We start from the raw sequence: 27925 nt of genomic DNA on the forward strand, positions 1-27925 counted from the left end.
CCCAACATTGACTGTCAATGATTAAGCATTTTTTGTCAGTGCAGAAAAAGAACATAGCCTGCATACCATCTCCATTGGGCTCCTCGGCTTTCCTTCACAAAAACACAGGACTTTCACAGGAGCACAAAGGATCTCTTTGAATGCTTAAGTCTAAGAAAAAGAGACAATAGGGCCTCAGCTGGTTGGTCCTGTGCTGACCATGCGCCATTGTTAACCCACACGATGATAATAAGCAATGCAATGCACAAAGCAGATATTGGATAAATATATTGACAACATTTGAAGCTTTAGTAGGGAAATAAACTCAGCTAAATAATTCCAATAATAAAAAAAAATAAATAAAATTCTACTCCACTCATCCCTTTTTCAGTTGTTATAGCAAACCTAATCTCTGATTGGTTTGAGCTTTCCATCTTTTGGAATCAGGATCACGACACCCTCAAGCCACACATGCACCTTTATATACAGGGCACCGCTCAGTATAAAAACTCTGGGAAGGGATGTTTTTTAAGGTGAAAATGGAAAGTTGGGGGGTAAATGGAAAGTTTCCAAGAGGTTGGACAGAAAGAGGTTTGAACATCTCATCTTGGTGATCCTCGGGATAATGAGCTGGGTTTCTGAAAATGTGAAAAATAACCCTGTAACTAAAATAGTTCTAAATTTAAATCAAAATTAGGAGTGTCCAAGGGAGAATACAATTGAGAGGATTGTGACAATGCTGCCCTCTAGAGGACCACCTTATTAAAAATGTAATCATCACCTCTCAGTAATTTCAAATCTTTTCTTTTAAACAACAAAAAAATTCAATAACTGTAAACAAATGTAATTTCAGCTGCATGTATTTATTTTTCCATAATCAAAAATTAAATTACAAATACATATAAAACATGAAGAATTATTCTACTTAAAATGTATCATTCATGGTTGAAGAAACAAGGCATCACTTTTTCTATGGCTCAAAGACTTGAAAATCGAGGGTACTGCAGTATGGGTGCTCTTCTCCCTGAAAGTCTCCTGCTTTCCAGCAGCGCATTCTTTCGTCCTCCTCCACTTTTGTTGAACTGGCAGTGTCTTTGACACAGACACAAGCTTTTTCCCAAATTCAATAGGAGGAAAAAACATCACAATTTGTATAGTTTTCACTTTACGTACATAGAAATGAAGAACAGATTCTTTGCTGTTTTAACAGCCTGTTACTCATTATTGGCTTAACAATGGCTGTTATCTGGGAACATGTGATGTGGTCTAACATGAATATGGACAGCACTACAGGAAGAAGTTATGTATTCTATGACAGGCACATACATATAGCACATATTTTTATACTCACATCCATCAAAAATGTGTGACTCTTCTTGGCCACATGTATATGCAGTCGCCTACAGTATACTGAAGGCATTTTACTGTATGCTTACCATATATTCACATTTACATGAATGAGTTCAAATCAAGTTTAAGACACATGATGGTCATATATAGAACTCAAACAGTTACTAAATATTTATCTTCTACAGTCATAGAGCTCTGAATGGTTAAAACAAATTTCAGTAGTTTTTCTTTATACACCATTTTTGCACTCAATCAAGAGATTTTGAATACATACAGTATTTACACAATGAATAATATTTAGTCATGCCAGTAATTCATTAAATTTCAGGTCCTCAGACACAAAAAGACTATTCACATTCAAAAGTCTGACCATAGAATCAGAAGTACATAACAGGAAATACAGTGTACAAAACAGTGTTTCTAATAAGATATTACTCTATGAGATGTTTGAGTGGTATTTCACTGTACTTGTACATTTTGCTTGAAAGTCATTTAACAGATGACAGGGACTGTGGAGGATGCAGCCTTGAAAATAGTTGTAAATCAAGTAAATTAATGTTTCACTGGGCCAAAAAATAGGTTTTCAATCGAGATATTAAACACAACTTCAGAGTTCTTTACATTGTTCATGCTGTATGGATTCATTTATCAGTTCTCTGATATTTAGAGTAGAGAGTAATCCTACTTCTTCAAGATGGCCCTCCAGATTATCTCTGTTCACTGTCTCTGCAGTTGCTGAACAATCAAGATGAGGTGAAATGTTCATTTGACAGAAACCCTAAAGTCAGATGAAATAAAACCTTGAACATATCAGTATGACAATATAACAGCTTCCCCCCCATGAGTATGACATCAGAGAGCTATGGCTGCTATGTGAATATGGTCAGTGTTGTGTAAGTTAGACCTTTTACACAGTGAACTTTCCCTTGAGGATTCATAAAGTGTATATTAAAACATAGATTTATGAGTAGTTTCAAGGCTCTTCCATAAAGCACAAATGATGTAATATTAGTTTATGAAACAAGGTCTCCTACCAGAGGTCAACGCTCTCTTTTCAATAACCGCTGAAGGAGGTTTTTTTTTTAATTTCTCCTTTTATTTCTTTTGTGCATCTTTTAGATTTCCCACCATAGCTTATCTCATTTTTTACATTAGGCTATTTACAGAAAGCAAAGAGAACAGTTTTTATTTTATTTTATCTAAAATATTGTCAATTATATTATATTATATATATATATAATTATAATATTGTAATAAATAATACCTTTTTAAATGATTCATTTTGTAATAGATCTCAGGAAAATAAAATATATCACAAACTCTTTATCTACAGAAAGTGCAACTAGAAAGAAAATATTAGTGAGGATAAATCTTGCACACCATCATGTCCCTGCTTCCTTTGACTCCCCAAACCTTAAGGTGACCCTCATGTCTGAAACATAAAAGGGATCCTCTCATATTAAGTAAATTTATGACCACAGCCACATGCAAGTCTTATATTAGAAAATAAACATTACAGTACAATCTTGTTTATCCTAATTGACACATTCCTCGAATCAACCAAGTGAATGAAAGTTCAAAAAAGTTTTTTTTGCTTGATGTGGGTCATTATTATTATTATTATTATTATTATTATTATTAAAATGTCCTTTTTGGCACAGACAGTGTTTTTCATGCTTTCAATACAGGATCAACAAAAAGATTGTACAGGTGCAAAGATACCCAGATGAATAAAAAGGAGTTGTACGTCAAATAGGATTTGCTTTTTGGTTAAATTATTGCTGGAAAAGTAATCTCTCCCCCCCCCCTTTCCTAATCATCAAAGGGACACACAAATGCCCATCTCGCTCAAAATGTAACACACACTTTCTGCTCTGCTCTCCCCTGACCTGACACCTTCCAAAGTGCCTTACAAGAGCATTCATGAACTTGTCTGAGGTAAAGAAATAAGACACTGTCATTAACATTAACAAAGGTTCTGTGCAACAATCTCCCTTCTACACAATCATTAACACAAACATCCAACAATGGAAAAGATTGCATTTTACATTTTTTTGTGCCACCACTGTGGGTCTTCTCACATTTTCATTTTACATACACCACGCAAAACTGACACCAAGTTTGACGCTCCCACAAGTGGAAAAGTCTATGTTTAACTGAACCTGCAATATAATACTAAAATCTACTAACTTATTAACCGTTTCATCATTATAAGAAAAAATAAAAAGTCATGGCATATTACATAAATGACACACTGGTAGAGTTAAGGATCAAAAGCAGAAAACAAAGTATTCAGAAAAAGGTGTTTGTTTAAAAGGAGGATTTCCCCTCCATCAGTGTACAGTATCGGCGGGAAACCTTTATATAGTGTCTGATGCTAAGGTGAAAAGGCGGAGTGTTGATGTTTTTAATAGTTACACTATATAATTCTGCATATGCTCTCCTATACTGAAGAGGACCCACATTCTATTCACAGCAGACCTCCTTATAAAAGGTTAATTTGTTTGAAGAACTGCCATAGTATTAAGAATCAAATTCTGAGGTTTACCTTTGGTCTACAATGCTTTAGATTCTAACTCAGCTCTATATTGAGCTGCCTACTAATTTATCACTTCAGAAATATATAAAAACACAATTTGGCCTGTGCAAAACAGCTGCAGACAAAAGGAGCGACGAGTTGGTTAAGCAAATGGAGCATAGAGCAACAACAGAGACAGAAATGTCATCATAGATGCCAAAAGCAGAGCTAAATGGAAGGGAGATATTGAGCTGACATTCATTAGGAGGTAACATTTCATTATTGAACATCTGATCTGACATGTTAAGAGAAAGGAAATTTTTGCTAATGAGTTGTATCATATACTTCGTTTTATGGTGTCCAAAAACGAACAATTTCTGCCAAAAGTTGAAGCCGTGTAAGCTTCATGACTGAAGAGTTTTCCCCTGTTTTTTTTAGAATACTTTAGTTTGATCTCATTATCTGTGCTAGATCAAGTTTATAGCCGTGGCAAGCTCTGGCATTGCCTAAGGAATACAAAATAATTTACGATGGACTTTTTCATTGATGTTGGGCAGTAAAAACTATATTTATAGACCAACAGCAGCTGTGGCCCCTAACAAAAAACAAACCAGCCATACTTTTTTGTTGACACTTTGGGAATAGACAGGTGACAGTTTTGGGCAGATGAGATTTTACCTCCTAATGGGTAAATAATAAATGCAGGGCTTTCAGCTGTGAATCGACAAATGTCCCAATATCTACAAGTGAATCCCTGTGGCTGCCACAGTGTCATCCATTATTTACTGCAAATGTAGGCAGATAAGATCCAGGATCTGTCTCTAGATGACATTACCAAAGCCTGTCCCTTTGCTCCACACAATATAACTCATATTGAACCATTCAAATACCATTTAATTTTATCAGCCACAGGGGAAAGGTTCCACCTTTGTATCATCATTCAACGTCACATCTTAGATGGGAAGCCAAACACAGCGTACAAAATCAGAATTTGTCACTAAAGGCTTTCTGAACATAGAAGAGGAGGATAGTTAAGATGAAGGTTTTCCACTGTTTCACATGGCTATAGTGGTTGCTTTCATGGTTGGTGTAATTAGTTTCTGCTCACAGAGTCAGAATGACAGAGTTTTGGCTTTGGGAAGTGAGTCCTCACAAAGATAGAAGAGCATGCAGGTACATGTTTTGTGTCATCAGTATTATGTGTTGTGTGTAGCTGGTAGAAATCATCAAGACTTTTATCTTAAGCACTGAAGTAGCTGACAGTCAAAGCCTCCAGATCACAGTGTCTCGTGGTCCAGAGCTGCAGTCATGTGACACAGCTGAGCCTGCCAGGCTGCGGATATCCTTTATTCGTCTATGAACTCCATCCCTTCAATCCTGCAGGGTAGCACAAACAAACCCAGAATGAACACAGCACAAATAATAGTTAGACTGATGCCATAAGCAATCACCAGCTGGAGCTATTTCAAAGCATCCAAATAGCAAGTGACCAACATTTGTGGCAGGAGAATTTCCAGATGGCAGGGGTGAGGAAAAAAGAGGGTATGGCCTTGCCTTCTTAGCAGCCACAGGACGAGTGTCCTTTTGATTGGAGGATAGGGATTTCCACACGGTGGTTTTAGACATTTCATCAGATATATTAATATCAGAGGGATCACACCTGAGGAGCCGGGACAGGAAAAGGAGGGTCAGGACAGAGAGAAAATAGTTTATAGGAGAGGTGATTTGTGTGTTAGTATTGACAGGATGCAAAGCCCCACGACCAAACAAAATTCATATATATACATGTGCCCTCTGATTGGCTAACTGAGTAATATGTGCGGAGTAAAAATGAAGTGTACATGCACATGCACTGAGGCTGACAGTGAGGCGCTGCTGAGAGAGTTATCTTTCTGCATCCTGCTGTTCGTCTGAAGAAGAGTGATCTATCCAACCACACATCGAACCTTCACGTTACACAAGCATTTCAACTCTGATCAACTGATGACCTGTCTAAATGTGTCTGTGTGCTCTAACCTGGGGTCATGTGCTTTTGGAGTTTGAGCAGGCTTGCTGCTCTCCATGGAAATCTGAACAGAAGTTGTATCATCCGTCTTGGCACTGAGCATAACCTGTGATTCCTCAAAGACAACCCCGCCCGCCACAAACAGATTAAATTCATGAATGTTTATTTACTTTTTATGTTTGCATCTCAAAATGCCACTCAGACTACCTCTTCAACCTTTTTAGAGGCATCATCCAGGTTTTTTTTCTTCCACTCAGGCATCAAGTCATCCAGGTAACTTAGCTCTCGTTTAGAGAAGCACAAGTCCAACAGCTTGCGGACAAAAACCAGAGCCAACACCTGCAGGCACAAGAGAGAAAGAACTGTTTAAGATGAAGTATAATGGAGAGGGAGGGGCCTTTAGTGATACTCAGCTCACCATCATGGGGAAGACAATAGCAGCAGGGGAAGTCTTGATGACCCAGAGCAGCACCAGACAGGTGAGCTGGGTGACAGTGAACAGGTGCACTTTCCTCAAAGGGACATGACGCAGGTAGATGAAGTCTGGCTGATGCTTGGCTGGCATGCCGAACAACTTCAGACGGTCAAAAAACTGAGAAGATCAAGGTGGGTGGTGGAGCAAGTTAGAGGCGGAGAGGTTACAGAATTAATGAGAGTAAAGCCAGGGCACAGATGGTTACAAAGGCAACAGAAAGGAAGTGATTATAAAATACAAATTCAGTTAGATTAACTGTCAGGCCTCATTGAATTGAGAACAAATTAATGAGATTAGGAGAGGGCAAAGACAGGACATCGAAATTAACAGGCTGAGATCGAGGGAGCAAGAGTACAATTTGGCACATAATAATGAATAATAATATCACTAAAGTAAAGCTACTGTATGACTTAAAAAACATACCTCTGCACATACAAATGTTATTAATTACAGATGGGTATGATTACTCAAGTACTTGTTGTTGACATGATTATTTAAAAATACTAGTTTAATGCCCAAACATAAAGGCAGCTGTGGGTCAGTGGTAGTCGGTTGTCGATCAAACCAGAGGTCAGGGGTTTGATCTCCAGCTCCTGCAGCCATTGTTGACTAACCCCAAGTTTCTCCCGCTGCTTCATCAGCAGAGTGTGAATGAGACAGAATTGAGGGCAATGTGTTGGCAAAGTGTCTGTTACTACGGACTCGTGGACAGTTCTCACTACAGTGTCATGTGTTGCAGTCACAGTCACTTGTCATTTTATTCAGAACTGGGACTTAAATCCTACAGATACAGAGTACTAATGAGAGACACGGCAGAAAAACATAGCGGAACACCCAATGTGTGACGTATTTGCTTTACAGTACAAATATATATATTGCAAGTACTCGATTACTTATTCATAAGCCAATTAGATTACTCATATTGAAATTACTTTAAAGTCCAAGCCTTTATTATTATGTCATATAGTCAGAAAGTCAGAATTTGTTCTTTGCCATAAAGGAAATGTTGTAACATTCATGAATGTCTTATTGCATGTTACCTGGATCCCTTTCAATGAAGAGGCTCCCATGTAAAGGAAAACACCATACAACACTGGCATAGGAATGAACTAGGGAAGAAAAAAAACATACAATAATGAGCTTTAGTCCCATTTTACAATGTTATACCTTCACACCTTTGACTAAATGTTCCAGTCACAGAGTAGCATTATTGTATAGCTGGTCTGACTAACCTGCAGGGCTCCAGTCATGAAAACAGAGCAGCCCATGAGTAAGAAGATGACCAGGCCGGTGAATCTCTGCTCTCTGATGCCCAGAAAGCGTGGCTGTTCCCCAGGCGCTGAGCTTTCTGATTCCAGCTTCAGGCTGTTGACGTGTGAGATAGACAGGACGGTGGCTGCTACGAACCAGGGCAGGCCCATGATGGAGCACACAGCCAGCATCACCCCCACCATCAGCAGGTCGAGATGATACCCACAACCTTTCTGCACAAGAGAGAGAGAGACTGATGGATACAGAACTAAGCCTCGAGAGGAGGCAACATTGCAGAGATACAGCTTCATGTGGTATATGGAGCATACATACTGTATACAGCATAACTCCTGTGGAATTCTTGTCTTACAACCACTCAAAGCACTAAACAGTACATTTCATCATGAATACACACAATTAAACACTGATAGCAAAGGCAGCCTAGCCTTGCTCATCTGGATCAAATCTAATGCCTATTTACACACTCTCACAAACCTTTCTGTAACTGATGGATAACATTTAAGGGTTAAGTATCTTCAGTGATGTCCCTGAACTTTTTTTTAACTGGGATTGGTCCAGCTGCTGCTCTGCAGGGTTGACAGGAAGTGTGTGCATGTATGTGCTCAGCATCTGCTTACCATTTCAGTCACCTCTTATCTATTTTTACTACAACATTGAGGTATCATACAGGTGTTGTGTTTCTGCGACACCCCTGAAACATCTATGATAACCATGCCGGGGGACAAGTGGACATGCAAACCAGAGGAGCTAGTCGTAGAACCATAAGTCTTCCAACTAGTGGAGGATGCTCTGTATCTTCTGAGTTCCAGACATCTCAAGTGCAGCTGCATGATCTGAATTTCAAGTAGCCAAGTTACCAGTAGCTTGTGCTCTTTGCGGTTTATGATGACAGCAGTTATCTGTTGGTCCATGAAGATGAGGATGGTGCAGAGAAGTGCAGGAATAGATGCAGCCAGGACTGTCCACCATGGGTTGGGCCCAATTGGACTGATGAGCCAACCTCTATCATCTCTGGTGGGCTGACAGATCACAGAGGAGTGAGGTCATGATTCAACCATGACCATTCAGTTCCTTGAGTTTGATATAATTTCCTACATACCTGGAATTTGCTGGGAACCTTTAGCTTCTGGGAAGGAACGCCAATTGCATAGTCGAGCAGAACCATGACAGCAATGGTGAGGAACACTGCAAAGTCACTGATCATGGACCGCACCTGGACATGAGAGAAAACAATTTAGGAGGTTACTAATGTGGCAGGCCTTTGTTTAGGGACAAATCATACTTACTGTAAGTAATTACCTTGGTGGGGAAATAACGACTTGTCTTAAATTGTTTAAGGAAGGCAGACATGAGGAAGGTTGAGAAGAACAAGATGGTGGACCAGAAGAGAACGTCTGGGGTGTAAGGGCCATGGTGGCCACAAGCTGTCCCAATGAATTGGCCTTGCAGACTCATACACTCCTGTAGACATTCACACAGTGAAATTGAAACACGATTGGATCTGATGATTCAAGATAAATTGACCAGAAGATAGTTTTTTGTAAAACGTCTGTTAGGCAGAAGATAAAATCACATAATATAGAGGTAAACCTTTGGTGTGCTCAGTGACCCACCAAGCAGTAAAAGTTAATCAATTGAATGTTCCTTTCAGTGTTTGCAAAGGTCCTTAAGGTTCACTGCTCCAGGGAAGGTGAGGGGGTTAGTTGAATAATAACTAAAGTACCTTATAGCAAATGCCATGTGTGCTATCATGTGAAAGTTACACTGACATAATGAGTCAGCGTGTTTGTACATATTTGCGTTACCTTCACAGTAAGGTTGGCCCAGGGTACGGTAAAGGCTGTGATATTTCTTTCACTCCACACTTCTAAGGTCTTATTACTGGGATTATCAGGCTCTGCACACCGGCAGCTAAAGACAGAGGGAGAGAGGCAGACAGAGAGAGAGAGAGAGAGAGAGAGAGAGATCAGGTAGAACCGAAGAAATATCAATGGATGACTATTTAAGGATGGGTTCATAGTCAAATTAGGCCAGACGTAAAGGGAGCTGCTTAAAAACTGTGATTTAAATGCTTCAAAATGAAAACTGGAACAAAGAGACAACAAGGAAAATGAAGATGCTCATAGAAGGTAAATGACTGCTATTCTTTAACATAACAATGACAAAATGTTCTATGAACATATACACATTTACAATAAAAATGACATACATGTTCAGAGTTTTTCCCTCTAAATATTTATTGTTTGGCCCTAGACAGATTGTTTTTAGACCTATGCATTACCAAATTAACTGGGCTTTTTTAAAAGGAAAAACAAATATACATCATTGTGCAAGCATTGTCTGTTTCGATTTACTATTCGAAAACCTTTATACAGTTGATCATTTCCTTCTCATTCAGATACTGAAATAACAGTTTTGACTCCAGTGCTTGGTAATAGTTTAAAACATTTGAGAAGTCTGGATATAACCAACTAGAGTGTTCACCACTTAAATAAGCTGTTCAATAAAAGGTCTTTCAACGCTGTCACTGTCGTCATTCTGTATACTTACAAAGCCAAAGTGAGTTTGTCCAGATCACTGTGTGCATTAAAGGGGTACACTTCACCAAGATGAAAAAGCTTCTCCAAGGCTTCGTAGATGAAGATTAGGCAGATGAGGGCGGCAAAGGCTTCCTCTGTGAACCGTGTGATGTAGCACACCAAAGAGCTAGCATCTGTGGCTACAAGTATCAAACACAGCAGGGCCGTCCACAGGCCGATGCAAGTCCTCAGAGAGAGATAGGACAGTTGGTAGTCTCTGAGTTGAGATAAGGATAAAAAAAATCAGTTAACAAAACAAATCTGAGGATGGTGATGATAAAACTGCCTAAGTGGTTGCTGCGAAACCTACTTGCAGAACTTGAAGAGGATTTTCTCAAAAACAAGCACAGGACCTGTGCTGCCGAGAATGGTGAGAGGTTGCCCAGCGAACAAAGAGTAAACCACTCCAGTCATAGAAGCACCCAGTAAGGACTCTATGGCACTCTAGAGTTAATGAGAGAAAGGTCTTGGTTAAGCTTAGTATTAAGTCAGCCATAGCCTCAGTTTGAATGTCTGTCTGTGTGTGTTCATCCTCTTACAATGCGTCCCTCAGTTGCCTCCCCCAGCAGTCCTCCAAACGTGATGACAGGAGACATGCAGGCACAGTAAAGGAAGAGGAAGGAGGCCACACACTGTAGGCTCATACCATCCTTAAAATCACTCAGGTAGAACGGAGCTTTCCTTTTTATGTCCAGGATCAGACCGCCAAACAACCTGAATACAGAAGGAGGATGAGGTTGTTCATTCGAAACATTAAGGTTACAAAATGATCATGTGAACATGAACATATTGTTTACCTTTTGAAAATGTTAAATATTGGCTGGGACCCGGAGGTTTCACAGTGGCCCCATGTAGGTACCATCAGGGACCCATAATAAGCCCACATGGGGCCCAGCTAGTTTGGGCCCCAGATGGGTGAAACCTGGGTTACCCATGTGGGTCTAAGCTAGGGCCCATGTAATGCCCACCTTGAGTCCATCTGGGCTTGCCCACATGGGGCCACCATGGAACCCCCGGACAAAATTAACCGGAACCCAGCAGGGCCGCCCAGATGGGGCCCATTTACCAGCCCATATCTGACCCACATGGGCCCATCATGGGTGTGTTGACAGGGTCTACTACTGCCCATGTGGGGCCGAACAGCGAAGCCCACTCTAAGCCCAACCAGCCCAAGTGAGGCCCATTTGGGCCCCAACTGTACATGTTTGCTGGGTAATGTGAACACTATCCCTTTAAGGCTAAAGCTTGTTAAAGCGCATTAGAGTCCAACTCTTACATTTTAAAATAAATAGCTAAAATCGTCTGATTTTGTGTTATCTCTGTAAAATAAAAGACGGTAAACAACATCAACAACAAAAAGAACACAATTATCAAACTACATCTAGTTTTCCAACATCCAATTTTAGAAAACTAGTTCAAGCAACACATGTAATGTGTTTAACCGTGGCATTTTAAAGGTTACTTTTCAAATTATGAATAAAGGCCTTAACTGTTCTGAGGGCTCCCTTCAAAACCTCCATCATTGCTATTCCATATTTGGAGAAGTCATGTCAGTTGATTTTCTCTTCTTCAACCTGTGCAGAAACACCTGAGCTGATAAAAGAGCTCAAGTAATCCAAGTCTGACTACAACAACACCTTCTGCTGTTTTTTTTATCTATTAGACATTAGTTATTAAATATTCTCGTGTTGATTGTCTTCTTGGTCAGTGTGTTTGTCACTTGATTCTCCGACCTCAAGTTGTCTCTCACTCAAGTCTATTTTCATATTTTGTAGCTCAAGAAACTGTCAAACATGGTGCAGAGTGTTAAACCCATCACCAGGCTCTCCCACACATCCCTTGTTGGCCCAAAGGGTGCTAAATCCACAGGTCATTTTAATGACAGTATACCCTGATAGAAAACACTTTTTGTTGGGTGAACAGCGACAATCTTATAAACACCAAATCTGTTTTGTTTGAACAGGATTGATATTAAAATAATACCTTCCAGTTCTCTGCAGCTCTGGTCCGTGGTGCTCAGCATGCAGCTCTTCGTCCACCTGGTAGGCTGTGCCATTAGGGACCCCAGGCATCTTCCTCTTCTCCTGCAGACCCATAGTGACAGTCAGGACCAAACAAAAAATCCAAACTTTATCAACAAAGGCAGTGTTACTTCTATTAATAAATCCAAACTTGTAAGTTAAGTATATTTTTCTATCATCTAAGAAGTGTACCTGAGAGGGGACATTCTTTGGGGGCTCGATACGGATGGAGGGGTCCCACTCTCCCGGAGGTAAGACAGTCACCTGATCCAGGAACTCGTCTATCCCAGCAAGTAGGTCACTTCTGTCCTTTGCCTTGTATGCGACATCATGGAAGATCTAATTCAGACAAAAGTGAAGTTCAGTGGAAGTGAACTGCCTTCTCTGCAAGAGCCAACACTTCATTTGTTCTGTAAACAATCCTGAAGCTGCATTGAGCATTCTTACTTCATCTGTCATGATGGTGGCCATGGAGCGTCCAATCTCGTGGTATTGCTGAGCCTTTCCATCGGGGCCCAGGAGAATGAAGAGGAACCTGAAATATGTCAGCAAGAGGATTCAGCTAATCCTGGATTACTGAATAAGATCGACTGGATTTTAAATTTGAACGCATTATTTTGCATGAACAAGGGGAGACACGTCTTCTACCTGGTAGGTATGGGGACCTCAGTGAGCCCTGTGAGAAGCACAGCAGGGGAGAGGCGGACAAACGCAACAATGGGCCTCTCCAGGAAGTCCAGTTCTCCCACCAGGACATTAGAGGCCTCAGCCCCCTCTGGAATCTTCTTCATAAAGTGCATGTCCACCTGGCGACACAAGGTGTCAAACAGTTAAGATTGCAGATTAATACCTACATTAGGATTTATTTATCAGGAATTTCACTTCATCCTTTACCTTAGAATCAAAGGGAAAAACAGAAATGACTGGAGCTGGACAGCATCCTTTCCTTATGGAATTAGGAATATTAAAATTTACTCACTAAAACACCAGATGCAAACTAATGGCTACATGTATCCTTTTATCGGTGTCCTATGTGGTTGTTAAATATTACAGTGATGGTCCTAACTTACTTAATGCAATTTGATCAAATATAATTCTGTTGTTTCCTAGGGGGCATCATGTGATCGATTTGATTTGTTGACAGCTCAACAAACAATGATGACAGATCTTACATAAATAGAACTAAAATATGAAGAAATGTCTCATCCTGACGTTGTTAAATATCGACTCTTCCTTCCTACATCCTCTTGTGGCTTTCTCAGAACACAGCCATAAACATTTCCCGGCATGTGTGGATGTTGTCATCTAGTTAAATGTCACACATTTATCAGAACAACTCCTGCTCATTACCTTACTGAGGTCCACATGGGCGCTGTCCTGTGCGCCTCCATTTTTAGCTGACTCTGTAGCTGGAGGAGGTACAGGAGAAGTGGCTGACCCTGCTCAGAAGTAAAGGTGTGTGTGTTTGAGAGAGACAGAGAGAACGAGTTAGAATATACAGTACATTGATTGGCAGCCATTTTTTGTGCAACATGTGTCACCTACCTGTCAGATGGGTCTCGGACTGTTTGCGTGTTCCCTCTGCAATGGAGCGTACAATGGGCATCAGGTTCTTCTTCTTCTCGTTTTGGTGGTGGTGTCTTTTCAGAAGAGCTTCGCGCACCTTCACCCTCACACTGTCGTCCAGCTCATGGGACGCCTCCTGGTGGTCCAGCACCATGTCTGCAGCACAAAAGACAACGACGTACACTTCTCAAATTATTGGAATCAGGCAGCTTTTATTGAACATCACCTCTACTGTGTGGATGTTTTCCAACCGGTTTGACGGGATCTGAGATGCGTTTATGACAAATCAGCTGTGCACATAAAAAGGACATGCTCTAAATATAGATCCTTTCTTAAAATAACAGATAGAACACGTTTCCCTTCTAACTGGAAGTTTGAATGTGAAATTCTCTTTAGACATCTGTCAATACATGAGGGCACAGTGTTGAACAGACCGTGACTGTTGGAAGAGGGAGGTCAATATGTGTCAGACGTGGGGTCATGTGGGAACACAGAGAATAATTAGCATCTCTCCATCCCACTCTCTCTTTTCATTTTCATGCCAACTTGCTGAGTCAGAACATGGTCTTCCCTTCTGTCCTTTTCTTCCAGTCAATCAAACTGTAACACACATACACCCAAATACACACAAACACACACACACACACACACACTCACACACTGCAGTGGCTGAATTTATACTTAGCACATTTCAAGGCCAGCTAATGTGTCAAGTTCAGCAGCAACATAATCTGCCCTGTTAATAAGGACAGTGACAAGAGATCTACACAAAGGAGCCTGCATGGAAGTCAAAAGTCACGAGTGGTTAGTCTAACATTGAGTTATTTCTAATTTGAGAATACAGCCTCCACGAGCTATCTATCTATCTATCTATCTATCTATCTATCTATCTATCTATCTATCTATCTATCTATCTATCTATCTATCTATCTATCTATCTATCTATCTAACAAAAATAAATGACTAAAGAAAGAAGTCTGTCTCTTCTATCATCTTGTTTGTGGAATTACGTCCAGATGCAGCTGACAAAAGTCACATGGTGAAGCAGAGAGGGAGGCGTAAGGAGCAGTGGAGTGCTGGAGAAGACGATTGGCTGCAGGCAACAAGGCCGTTCAGGCTGTAAACTTGACACACTCTTGACACAGTGAGGATGGCTGATTGAGCCCTGAGCCATGAACCCTGCACATCTTTATTTGTGTATGATTGTATGAGTAAAATGACCTCAAACATGTCCCAACTTCTCCCGCACACAGAGTAGGCAATTCTCCGGATCTCATTTTAACTTGGAAAGGCTCCACAGCAAATCTGACTGTCACACATCTAAACCATGTCAACTGGAACTCCATAAGGCACCACCACAAATGGTTTTATATTACTAAAACATCAGATCAGCTTTCTAACGAGGCAATCTCTGCTCCTCACCAGCTTCACCTCAAAACAAACTCTGCTCAGGGCAGCTGAGAGAAAATGGTGTAAATCCAGAAAGTCCACTGACCAAAAAAAGTCTACTTTATTCAAATGTGACATTGTTACTTTGCTGTAACATTTAAATACTGAATACAACGTAGCGAGTACAAGTGAAATTATGCATGTTTATATTGCGATTTGAACACAAATTGGTGAAATATTTAGATATACATGGTCAGGGCTTATGCAGTCGTGTGCCTGCATGCAAAATACCAATGCAGAGTTAATTCTGTGAAGGTATGATAATAAACCTGAACTGTGTGAGATAACTTTCTGACCATACACTTTGCAAATGAGATTGAACAGAGGATCAGCTGCATAGTCAACTACAACACCTACTCAGCAAACCAAAACATTCTGCTTGATGTCACAAAGCTTCTGCAGCCACCGCTGAACAGTGAGCATGAAATTCTCCTTGACAATTTGATGCTTGTTTATGTCAACACCAGGAGTCATTTCAAGTATCTCTAGACTTTTTCAAGTCTGATAAAGTGTCTGTTTTGTGTTTTCCTGCTTCCAGAAAAATGACGATGCTTCCCACATGCCTGTACTTTGTGTGCCCGTGTGTTTGTGTTTGTGTTTGTGTCTCTCTCTCTCTCTCTCTATCTTAAAGCATCAATCAGATGTAAAATGCCGTATTCATCTCATCTGACAGATAGAGCCTGTTTTATGTCGATGACTGTAAACTCTACTCAAGAACATGAACAAGAAGTGATGGTAGACAGAGGCCGAGAACTAGACAGAAATATTATGTGTGAAACCATAAAGCTATATGACAAAGTGACAACAGCCACTTACACATACAATAAAACTGATTCTTGATTCGATGAAAAAAAGATCTGAGAAAGAAAAAGATCATAAAAACAGGCTCTTTACTGAGGATAGGTAACATTGTGGTACTGAAATGTCTTACCTGCAATCTCTTCGATGCTGTCAGCGTGCATATCGAGCAACACGCTACCGTTGATGATGCAGCTGCGGAGCTCAAATAGGCTGTGGAGGGAGAGAGTGGCAACGTACGGCTTGCTCCACCTCTCCCCGCCGTCCTCTACGTCCTCCTCAAACTTTAGCCACCTGTTCAGTTAAGAAAGACAAGAAATAAGGGACATGATTTTTCAAACTTTTTTATCACTTATATTTGTATAGAGCTTTAGGGTGTTCTTTAGTTTAGTAAGAGTCAATCCTTACATGACCCCATTGCAGACGCTGAGCTGACAATATAATGATATGGGTACATTACAATATTGGTCAGGATGTTGGAAAATTGGACATTTTGTTCCAAACACCTATTTTGTCCTGTCCTTTGTAACTTATTTAAATTTGGATTATAGGGATGTAGAACATTGATAAAAACAAGAATAAAGCTAACACTGATGTGGGTTTCAATGCTACCAATGTATTGTCCACACTACAAACTACATTTTATTTATCATAAAGACTTGCCTATGAAATACAGTACCAGGTCTACCAGCAAGAGAAATGTAATTAACACAGCTCAGATATCTTTATTTATTCTGTATTTAAAGCCTTTGTTTGTACTCATATTAAAACTTAGTCCTTTTTGAAAATACAAGGGAAGTATGGATCTCTCTATTTCGTCTCTTGTATTTCGTGCTTTAATTAAATTGTTAAATTGGGTTTTCACAGAATAATATATCACTGACTGCGCCTTAGGATTGAAAACAAATTTAAGGCAAATGCTGCAAAACTTAACGAATTGATCATATGATCATTAGAAGCATGCTCTTAACTCAACTAGGTCATAATTTTACCGAGCACTTTTTAATTTATTCAGGGTCCTGTTCTCATTTAAAGAACATCATTTGGCTTTGACATGAGGATATGAAAGGCAGATGCTAGTATCGCCCTCTCCTTTGGACCTAGAAAAGGGAGTAAATGTACTGTATATTAACTTTTCAGGAACTTTTCGCCCAAACTACACCTCCTACTGACACTGAGCCATCCCACTCCACACCGTTTGTCTCAGTTCTTCGACGACCCACCCTCCCTTCCCTTCTTCTCATCCACTCAACCTCCTTTCTCATCCCTCTCGTTCGTTTGTTTAAATTCTAGTTACAGTTTGGGCTGTGATCAGCTCGGGCAGAACTACGCTTGACGGTTCTGCCACTCAAGAGTCTCCCTCTGCCCTGCAGTCAGTTCATCCTTCCAGACCAGCCAACCAACAACATCCTCCTCCATCATAATCATTACATTAACACATATTCATCTGTCTTTATCGTTCATATGATCTATCATTAAATACTATGCCATAACTATGGTTGTGGTGAGGTCGTTGCTAGTGAAAGATTCACTTAGCTTGACATGTAACCTGCACATGTGATTGTCCCTTTTTGTAGCAGTACAGTAGAGCTGCCAGCTTGTCAGAGGCTTTATTGTCTAGTACTGTTGCAAACGACTCCCACGAGAGATCCTGACCTGGCTGTTTCCTTCCACTCAGCATCTTTGCCTTCCTTCACACAGATCTCATCCAGCTCAGTGAATAGCTCGTGGGCCACATGTTCAGCGTCTTCTTCTGTGCCCAGAATGAACTGGACCCGTTGGGACGGTGTGTCTGATGAAGAGAGAGGATGTGAGAGAAGAATAAGAGAGAACCTGGTTAACGAAAGCATCACAAAGACACAACATGCTTCGTGCTAACAGGCCTTTTCATAGTTTACTGGCTCCATGTTCGTACACATCCACACAAAACAAACATCCACATAAAAATCTGCAAAGGCACACGCAGACACAAACACATGCAACATGCTGACTAGTTCCTGTTCAGTGGTAGCTAATTATCAGGCTTGTCAATTTTAGCCCGGAGCACTGTGTGCGTGTTTTATACAAGGATGTGAGGTGCCCACAGAATCGATAGACTTTGTTTTACAACCTCTGCCTCTGTGCAGGGAGGTACATTTTCAACACTAAGCACGAGCCTTTTTTTCCCCCCCTCACACTGTCTGATGTAAAGACACAAAAATCACAGTTTTTAATGCAGCAGCGTGAGGAAAGGTATTGTGTATGTGTGTTACCATGACTGGAGGCCGTTGCCTCACTTTCCTCGCTCTGTTGTGTCGCATTGCTTCCAGCCCGCCTGTCTCTCTTGCGATGGCGAGAGCTATGGGCCTTGTGGTGACGGTGGCTCTGCCGGGGCATCCGGACCCCCACAAACAGGGTCCTGTGGCCTGAAAAGAAGTCAGACAAGAAAATGTAGTCTTTCTGGGATCAATAGTTTTACACAAGTACATGGTGCCATTATTCATGAAAAATACAAGTTTACATAATATTAGCGCTTCTGTATTTGGGAAAGCTTTATGGAGTCTTTGTATGAAGCATAGGGTCAACTGTTACATGAGTAAGCCTAAATGAGTTATTTTACCAATGTTTATTATATGATAAGAAGCCTAAAAACCTATTATACGTATGTTAATTGTTATATTAAAATGGATTTACAGCTACTGGAAGTTATTGCTGCAACAATCATGTTACCAATAACAACTGCATAGTTAACTGCTAGAGTAATAAATATATAATCAGGTGTAATTTTAAGCCCTATTCCCCCCAAGTTGTCCGCTTCAGTTCAGTTTGGTCTATATAGTCAAAAGTTGGGAAATGATATCAAAATAACCGATCCAATCCGTCCTATGTTTTTGCAGCCCTTTTAATGTACCAGGCGTACCGATCAGGATATAAAGGGTAGAGCTAGACACCCTGCAGTTTGTTGATTGATGAGCATAAGAAACCGAATTTGTGTGCTAAAAACATTCCCAGTGAATGCAGGTTTAATTTGTGATACGGGCAGTAGCATATATATCATGACTAGTTTTCCAGCACATGCGTGTTCATCACCTTCTAGTTCCTCTTTCTCATAGTGGATGTTCAGTACTGAGCTGGTCCCTCCCTGGTCCACCACCACCTCCTCATCTGGCCTCTGACAAACAAACAAGATAACAAACCAACAAAAGACATGTAAGTATAATGTAAAAGCCATTGCTGTGCACATAAAATGTATATGGAGGCCATACAGTTATTTAGGAAAAGCTGAACACTGCAGAGCACCTTCAGCCTCTCAGAAAACTTCAAAGGTCATTGTGTGCAGCAGTTTCCTTTTAAGACAAACAAGTGACGCTGTAACTGTGAGACACTAATTGGCCACACTGGCAAGTGCTTTTAAACCATTGGCATCAAATTCCAGACAGGCTATTCTCAGTCTGTCTTACACACATACAAAGGGAGAAGGGCATGCAGGCACACAAACACACACATATCCATTAAAACACACTTGTGCCAGGCGGACAGCTGGAGAATGTGCGAGGCTTTACTATCGAGGGGTAATCAAATCAAATTAGCAGTTTGCCACATCCATCCGCAGTGTTAGCAGACTGATGCAGGCGGATTCTATGTTTTTATACCACAGTGTATTAAAACACAGTGTAGGGAAGTTGAACAGAACTGACCAAAAAAAATATAACACAGACAGTGTGTGCCACTGCACTACAGTTTTAAAAAACTTTTATCAGCCTCCCTGATTTGGGGTCACACATGTAACCGTTGACACATATAGGATTCTGCATGTACGTATGTGATCATGGCATGTAAAAGCCAGCTAAAGCTGTTGCAAATCAGTAGTTTGAATCTATAACTTAAACACAAGTGCTTGAGGGATGTCAAACACACACACACACACACACACACACACACACACACACGCAAACACTAGTATACCATTCCCTACTTCATGGATGTTTCAAACCACTCAATATGAACACAGGACATGTGCCTATACGGCTGAGGAGAATGCAGGATTTGATGGTAAAGCAGATTAAAATAACGTAAAACAGAGTTTCGACCTTTTTTATAAAACGGAATCAGTCTGAAAAAAAACTGTTCACCATGACCAAATAGAACAGACGCCGCAAACAACACTGAATAGAAAGAGAACTCAGGGACGAGCTGTTTTAATTTAGTAAATTTGTTTGTTAGTTAAATCATTCCTTGATTTAATTTAGCTAATGTACCTGCACAGTGCAGACCTCTACTCAGGATAATAAAAAGGTCTCATTTTAGAGTAGATGTGGGTTTGTTTGCTTTTAGCTCAAAAATTTCTACGTGACTTTTGTATTTTGTGTCTCTGTGAGAAGCACAGAAACGCTATCAAAAGATACAGCATATATGCTGTAAGAATACCAGTATATTCAGAGTGGACTGAGGAATAAGAGTCTGAGTCAGGCAGTCTTTTACAGTAATAAGTCTGTCCAGTATCGAGTGAGAAGCAAATGTAGCACACGCTGCAGATCTGGCTGTGACACAGAGAAGCACAAATGTAAATGTGTCTTCCTGAAGTGTTCTTATTGGGGTGACATGAAAATGTCTTGACCTGTCACAGAAGAACGAAAGATCTAGATCCTCAAAGATTCTGTTGAAAAAAAATAGATTTCAGGAACTCAATATATATGATTTTCATCTGTTAATAGGAAGTATTGATCTCTTAATTCACACTACTTGTGCTTATCCTGTGTGTGTGTAGGACTGTGCTTGTCACTGTACAGTGTGTGTAGAATGTGGATAGAGCTGTGGGTGCCTGTTTTAGCTCCATTTCTGACATATTTAGGTTGCACTCTCCCTGGGCAGTTTTTAGTCATTTCTATAGCCTCCCCATGTAGATACATGCTAAAGAGCAAAGCATATTAACACAAGATTGTGATAAGTACAAACGGATTAACATGCAGAGCAGACAGATGGATGTGTTAACTGATTAAAAGCAACAATCTAAATCCACATTCTAAAGTTTGTTGTTATATTTTTAAGCCCACAGCTCTTAAAGCAGACAGCCACTTAAAATTCAAAACAGCTTTGTGATCCCAAGACATCCACTTACAGGTCTGTGTGTGTGTGTGTGTGTGTGTGTGTGTGTGTGTGTGTGCCTCCCTGCTTCCAGTCACACCCTCTTCTTGGTATAAGTGCAGTGGGATTTCTTTCCTTTTCCATGACTGAGCACTTCTTTGTCCCATGATAATTCTGTCCTCTCAAAGATTTAGGCCAGTTAATTGGGAAGTCATGCTTTGACTAAACAATGAATGTGAGTCTCATGCTTTTATAATTGTGTAATTCAAAGGGTAAATGTGATATTTACATGGAAAAGCATTATCTGTGTTTATACTGTGTATAGCTAAAAAAGTGTTTTGAAAAATGGGTAAGGAAGTTTAACAGTCATGAAAAAAAAACACATGCGCACAATTAAACACAACAGTAAAGCAAACTAGCAGTGCCACTTTTACTCAACATTGTCCTCAATTTGTTATCATAAATATCAGTTACTGCTGCTTAAAGAAAACTGTAAACACACACATCCACTGTTTGAATCTTAGTCTTCTATAATACCCACACTTTGATTCACACAAACACACTTTCACACAGTCCTTCATGGTGTTATCAGGAAGTGCAGCTGTGGCTGTCTCGATGCACTGTGTGGGTTTGCACAGCGGCTGGACGAGTGTTGGCGTCATTAGAGTTGGAGCTTTATCAAAGACAGACGCACTGTAAGAGAGACTTGATGAGAGAGAAAGACAGAAAGAGAGAGAGAGAGAGAGAGAGAGAGAGAGAGAGAGAGAGAGAGAGAGAGAGAGAGAGAGAGAGAGAGAGAGAGAGAGAGAGAGAGATATGCTAAAAGCTCTTTGTCCCAGAAAGGACAGTACACTATCAGAACATCAATTAGCATGGATCCATTTGATGCACACACACACACACACACACACACACACACACAAAAATATATGTTTATAAAAATAGAAATGGAGAAATATCATTATCCTGAGGCTCAATCAATATGTGTTACCGAGACTACAACATTACAACAGAAATATCAGGATGTATTCTACGTGCTTGAGCATATCACAGAGCTGTGTGCCCTTGTGTCCTGTATGAGTCACAGCCTGTGGTCATCCTGGCCACAGCACCTTCTTAATGTGAAATTAATGCAGGTATGTGTTTTTTCAACAGGTTAATGGATCTCTGTCATTTTCTTTTCAACAGGTTAATGGTTCCATGTCAATCCCTCGTGTCACATTAAGCGCTTCAGCTAATTAAAAGCTCACATGGCACTTAAAGTTTTGTTTGGTGGAGCACATCTGCGACCCTCAGAGCGTGCACGTGAGCATGATTTTCCACTGACGTGCTGAATAATTTGTGTTTTTTTGCTGCCTGTTTCTATCTCTTGGCAACCGTCCCCCTTATTCTTCACTCTTGTCCTCCAGCTCTGTATCAGTCACAGTGCTCAGGAGGGTTTATGACTCGAAAATAATTTCCACACAGATTACCGCCTATGCACCAGAGAGGCGGTCTACAGCGAGGCCCAAAAATAGCTGATGTTCTTGAGGTTTTGTCCTTTGCAAGAATGTAATTTATAACATATACTGGAGCTGTCTCTTGTTACAAAAGAGTTTTTAATTTGGTGGCAAATACCAACTGTTTTCAAGCAAAAACATTGGTTAGGTCTTCTAGAAGGGGGGTAATAGAAGGGTACAACACAATACATACAATAATTTCAAATACCATTTCAGCATGTCACAGTTTTGCCATGATTTGCTACATCCTTAGCCCTTCTGATGATTGAAAGATGTCTTTCTAATACCCTTTAACATATTTTTATTATGTAAAGACTATCTGTGAGAATTCCACTTGATTTCTCTGACTTGAATTACTGGAGCCCCATATTCTCTCTTAATAAACTTTGGGAGGTGAAATCCACCAAGCAGACGGTCCAGGTTCGAATCCAACCTGTGTCTCCTTTCCAGCATGTCATTTACAAAGTTTACCACACATATACAACACCTGGGTGGGCCATCCAAATATATGTCCAACCTGTGTTTATGTATTTTTTGTTTATTCATAAAATTGCGCGAGAGTGTGTGCAAGGACCTCACTGAGCACACAGAATTTTAAACTACGTGAGCCCTTGGCAGCTCCAGTAATCATAACAAAACTTCTGTTTAAGGAAAAATTCCCCTCGACTCCTGCAGAGAGATAAGATGCAACAAAACCAAGAAAACAGAATCAAATCCGTTTCAGAGAAAGAGAGAGTGAGAGAGAAAGAAGGTCCATTGTCCAGACATCCAAAAAAAAAAAAGCAAAAGCGCCAGTTGTGGACAAGTGCCTTGCATCTATCAAAACTGAAGCTTCTCATGGCTTCCTTTCAATAATGTTAATGTACAGCTGCAACTCCTATGAACTTTTCAAAAACGTGAGGCACGTCTGGTGTTTGTGTACGAGCATGGATAAATTGAGCAGATTAAAGTTGTTAGTAAATTAGTTTAATAAACAGTGTTGAAATACAAATATCCTGAGATCAGAGTAAAAAATGTATGTGGACATCTACAGCTATAATTTCGGACTCTATCCACGCTGTCTTATCGCTAAATAAATGCATAAAAGGTCACGTCAAAAAAACAGGGGCACTCAGATCACACAATTAGTAGTACAGGCGCTCCATGTTAAAATGCTAGTAATGTCACGCTCGGTGCAGGTTCGACTCCAAGTCCTGATGCTATTTGGTACATGTCACGATTCAATCTATCCTTGTAACATGTTGGCTATATGTGATTTTGTAATTGATCAGAGCCTCTTCAAACGCAAACTAAACCCTCTCTTTAATGCATTTGTCACAGATTCTCATGATAAAGCCTGTAGGCACTCAAGTTTAATGTCACAGCATATAAAGGCTCATATACTGTAGCTGAACAAATACTGGATTATTTTCTGTTAGGGCAGTGGAACTCCCAGAACAGAAAAGTACAGAACAAAACAGAACAGTGGAGAGAAATGTTACACAGTGTTCTACTTCAGAGGATGATTAACCTCACATTGATTCAGAAATGTAAAAACACCCTGGTAAAACCTCATCTAATCAATCTGTCAATTACTCGTGCAGTTTCCCCTGTAAATGGAAGCAAGGAAGAGTAATCCCGTTTTTAATGAAGCTGACAAGGCATATAGCTACAGACCAATTAGTAGCATACCTGTATTTTCCAAAAATGCTTGAGACAGTGGTGTCAATTCAATAGTATCTACCCCCACTACAGTTTGGCTTCCATCAGCATTACTTCACAGAGACTGCAGTTTAAAATCATCGCTGTATAAAGGTAAACTATTAGGGGCTTTTTTTCCTACACATCAAAAGGGCATTAGATACATTACATCATGAAAATATTATCCACACACCTGCCATAGCACTGCAGTGGTTTAAATCCTATCTTTCTGACTGTGAACAATGTGTTGTCATTAATAACGAGAAATTTGATTTCCTAGGGACGACAGCAGGACTCCCACAGGGCTCTGTTCTTGGTACGCTTCTTCTCAGTCTGTGCGTAAAATACTTACCACAGTTATGTTTCTAAACCAAAACAATTATAACAGTGATAATGATACAGCCTCAAGTTGAAGTTAAAATCTATTATGAATAATATCTGCAATATCTATCTTCTTGCTGGGTAACTCTCTCTTTTCCTTCTCTTAGCTTCATCCCTCAGCACTGATGTTTTTTCTTACAGAGACGGTCTAAGTAGCTTATTTTTATGAGTAAAACAGTGCTGTGAACATGGGCCATCGGTGGACATAAGAGATACAGACAGTTATTATAGGAAGTTATATATAGCTGCAAGAAGGTGTTTATTTATTTGTTTATTTATAACAGGAATTTGTTCTGCAATTCAAGGTTTTTTGTTTCCAATAAAAAGTTTTTTAGAAACAAAATGACAGCTTTTTTTTCATGTGCATTAGAGTAAAACACATTGTACTGATCCTCATCCTGACCAAATAGAGCAGCAATGATTCTCCTGACAAATAGAGGTAATCAATGTTCTGGGCCAAAGTGTACTTTCACTCCATTAGAAATGTGACGGAGCAGCTGAAATGGAGCCAACTTTAGAGGAGGGAGGTCTGCTGGTGAATATATTAAGAGTCTGGAAATCCAGAGAAACAACTGAGAACAGATACATAGCAGACACAGACTAGTTCCCCGAAAGAAAGACATGACACATGTGAGCGCGTCTCTGTTTAAAGATTGAGATGATTACATTGTATGAATAAAATAAATACATCGGGAGTAAGGAGAACAGCCCTTCATGACAGTAATCTTAGATTCCTTAAGTGCATCCATGATTCAAAAACGGTTTGAGCTGTCAAACCTTTGAGATGTCTGTCACCAACGAGCACACTCACCTCTTTTCCTTTACTTGATCAATTCACTTGAGCATTCTTCCACTACTCCTTCTAATTGTGGTTCTGTGCCTATTTTTATCTGACCATGCCAACACCACCACTCTCTCTTCCTTTTCCAGTAGCACTCTGAACTGACAGCAGGGACACTGATCCTGAATCAGACAACTGGGCCTGTCACTTCCAGACTGTGCTTTGTGTCTGAAGTTGTTGCTCCAGCCACCGGCTGATGCAAACCATCATAGCAATGCATCACAGCTTATCATGTTGCAAAGGCACAAGATAGAGCCTCCTGTAGAGGGTGGGTTAGCATGAAACGTTGAAAAGGAATATGTAATGAAACTAAGTGAGACAGGAAAGAGAAGTGCTGAAGCAGATAGGATTAGAGGGGTGGCTGTTTTGACTGCTTCAGCCCACGCGCAGAATGAGTCATACACACCTTTTTCAATGCCACACATACAATTCTGCCTCCCAACGGCCCTCACTCTCTCTCTCTTTTTTTTCATTCCCGAATGACGAAAGCAGCCTCGGACAAGTTCACTGCTGAAAGATGGTAAAATACAGGATTATCTAAATAATAGCAGAGTTTTAACATTCTGTATCAGAAATGTTCTATTTGAAGAAGTTTTTGAGTGATATCGGTGATTGTGATTTATAATCTTTAAAGCTCTGTAGATCTTTTACAAATGAGTCTCAAACTCAAATTAAATTATTGCAATTGTAGTACAGTAATGGACTACAAACATCATTTAATGTACTTTACATTTGAATTATTGTCACACTCTTTACATTCTCCAATACATACAAGCTACTTGCTCAGTCTCTTATTTTCTTCTTAGCTGAATCCATCACTGTTCTCTTCAGTCTCTGTCAGCCATTGTATCAGAAAGTACCAAGCTGGGCTAACTAGCTTCTTTTTAGCGTAGGGCTGGTGTGTGAACTAGTGATATAAAGCCATACACACTTCTCACAAGAGTGATGAAAGCAGGTGACTGGGGTGCACTATGATAAATTATTTTAAAAGATATTGTACCATTAGATAGACTTTATAACTATTCCTGTTACAGTGGAAAAATTACATTTATTCATTTATTATTTATTAACATTGGATCCCCATTTATTTCTGAAATAACAACTACTCTATCTCATTGCCTGGTAATGTTTCTTTTGACAGCTTGCTGGTTTTTAAGCATCTTTGTATGGTTATATAAAGAGAAGTGTAACCGGTGCACCTAAAGGAATTGGTCTTCTATCAACAAAGTGCTCTCTGTCTTGAAGGCATATGATAAATAAAAAGAACTTGCTCAATAACCACTAAAAATGTTTGTGTACCTGTAGTATAGTGTTATCTGAATCATTAGATTAGGATTATGTTTATGACAATGAATGTGAGTAATCAGTAGTAGTAATCAGTGGACAGTCACTTCTCAACATAATTAAGGCAATTGACAAGCAGCAAAATTAGTTCATTGTATTTGCATTGGCAATACGTCTCTTTGGCTTAACTTTGTGTACTTCAACTGATTAGTTTATTATAAAATAAGGTAAACAAAAATATGAATGGAAGTGTCAATCATTCACAAACGATAAAGTACACAATGATGATTTCCTATGGAAGAGATTTCGAATTGATGAACTATTAGTTTTGATAAGCTCATATGTCAATCCACCTGCGGACCATTTTCTTCAGCAGTAGTGCTTCCATAGCTTCCATAATCATAACATGTGTCCTCCGCCTGTTACTTGAAATAAATCCAACATAGGACTAAACACTTTCTTTTAAACCACTGTTTACAGGTACTTTAGTTAGCATCATAAACAACCAAAGGAATTCTTTAACATAATATAGACTGCTTTAACTGACCAATCAGAATGAAATGTTCAAAACAGTTGAGTATTAACATGATTAAATGCTAAACAGAACAACAACATAGTAAGAAATTAACCATTGGTATCTAAGGGAGTTGGTCAGCAAAATGTGGCTACAGTTGACGCTGCTTGATGACACGTAATAATATCAATATTACAGCAACATGGAGATTTAAATTAGATTAGAAGTCCTTATTTCTTAAAACTGTGTGAGGTTTTGTTCATGTAATAAAGTTATTATGCCACAGAGAAGCACTCCAGTGTTGTTAATCAGTATGTGGTTAAATTAAAAAAAAGTACTTCCCTGTCTCCCTCACACATCTGTCAGTTCATCTCCAGAAACCTGAGCAGGGAACAATAAGAGCAGCAGGATACATAGACTAAAGGGCTGAGCTTCTGTTTCCCCTGGAGTCCACTGCTCGTTAAAAGGAGATTTACGTTTTTTAAATGTGTCTCTTCTTCCTAAAGATAGATCAGATGCTTTCTTGGGGTCTTTTTGTGCCTTTATTGTAGAGATAGGACAGTGGATGGAGTCGGAAATCAGAGAGGGAGAGAATGTGCAATGATATGCAGGAAAGGAGCCACAGGTCAGATTCGAACTTGGGTCTCCTG

The 27925-nt window shown here is 39.9% G+C and overlaps 1 protein-coding gene across 2 annotated transcripts in view; it reads right to left on the minus strand.

Moving 5' to 3' along the window:
* Nucleotides 1-833: 833 nt before the first annotated feature.
* Nucleotides 834-27925, minus strand: part of slc4a8 (solute carrier family 4 member 8) — a 30500-nt gene continuing 3408 nt past the window's right edge. Inside the window, exons 2-25 of one of the 2 annotated variants that reach the window (XM_079341534.1) lie at nucleotides 19082-19163; nucleotides 18265-18417; nucleotides 17669-17804; nucleotides 16146-16306; nucleotides 13745-13921; nucleotides 13550-13638; nucleotides 12848-13005; nucleotides 12647-12734; nucleotides 12392-12538; nucleotides 12162-12262; nucleotides 10718-10892; nucleotides 10489-10622; nucleotides 10150-10395; nucleotides 9405-9510; nucleotides 8899-9060; nucleotides 8699-8812; nucleotides 8457-8618; nucleotides 7560-7811; nucleotides 7368-7436; nucleotides 6271-6444; nucleotides 6060-6191; nucleotides 5864-5958; nucleotides 5402-5507; nucleotides 834-5224 (exon numbers count right to left, since the gene is read on the minus strand). In XM_079341534.1, coding sequence (XP_079197660.1) covers nucleotides 5219-5224; nucleotides 5402-5507; nucleotides 5864-5958; nucleotides 6060-6191; nucleotides 6271-6444; nucleotides 7368-7436; nucleotides 7560-7811; nucleotides 8457-8618; nucleotides 8699-8812; nucleotides 8899-9060; nucleotides 9405-9510; nucleotides 10150-10395; nucleotides 10489-10622; nucleotides 10718-10892; nucleotides 12162-12262; nucleotides 12392-12538; nucleotides 12647-12734; nucleotides 12848-13005; nucleotides 13550-13638; nucleotides 13745-13921; nucleotides 16146-16306; nucleotides 17669-17804; nucleotides 18265-18417; nucleotides 19082-19163 — 3225 coding nt within the window. In that variant the 3' untranslated portion in view covers nucleotides 834-5218. Of the gene's footprint in view, nucleotides 5225-5401; nucleotides 5508-5863; nucleotides 5968-6059; nucleotides 6192-6270; nucleotides 6445-7367; nucleotides 7437-7559; nucleotides 7812-8456; nucleotides 8619-8698; nucleotides 8813-8898; nucleotides 9061-9404; nucleotides 9511-10149; nucleotides 10396-10488; nucleotides 10623-10717; nucleotides 10893-12161; nucleotides 12263-12391; nucleotides 12539-12646; nucleotides 12735-12847; nucleotides 13006-13549; nucleotides 13639-13744; nucleotides 13922-16145; nucleotides 16307-17668; nucleotides 17805-18264; nucleotides 18418-19081; nucleotides 19164-27925 lie in introns of both variants that reach the window. The other variant, XM_079341533.1, reaches the window with a different exon arrangement.

This window comes from Symphodus melops (assembly GCF_947650265.1).
Source record: "Symphodus melops genome assembly, chromosome: 4".
Taxonomy (NCBI): domain Eukaryota; kingdom Metazoa; phylum Chordata; class Actinopteri; order Labriformes; family Labridae; genus Symphodus; species Symphodus melops.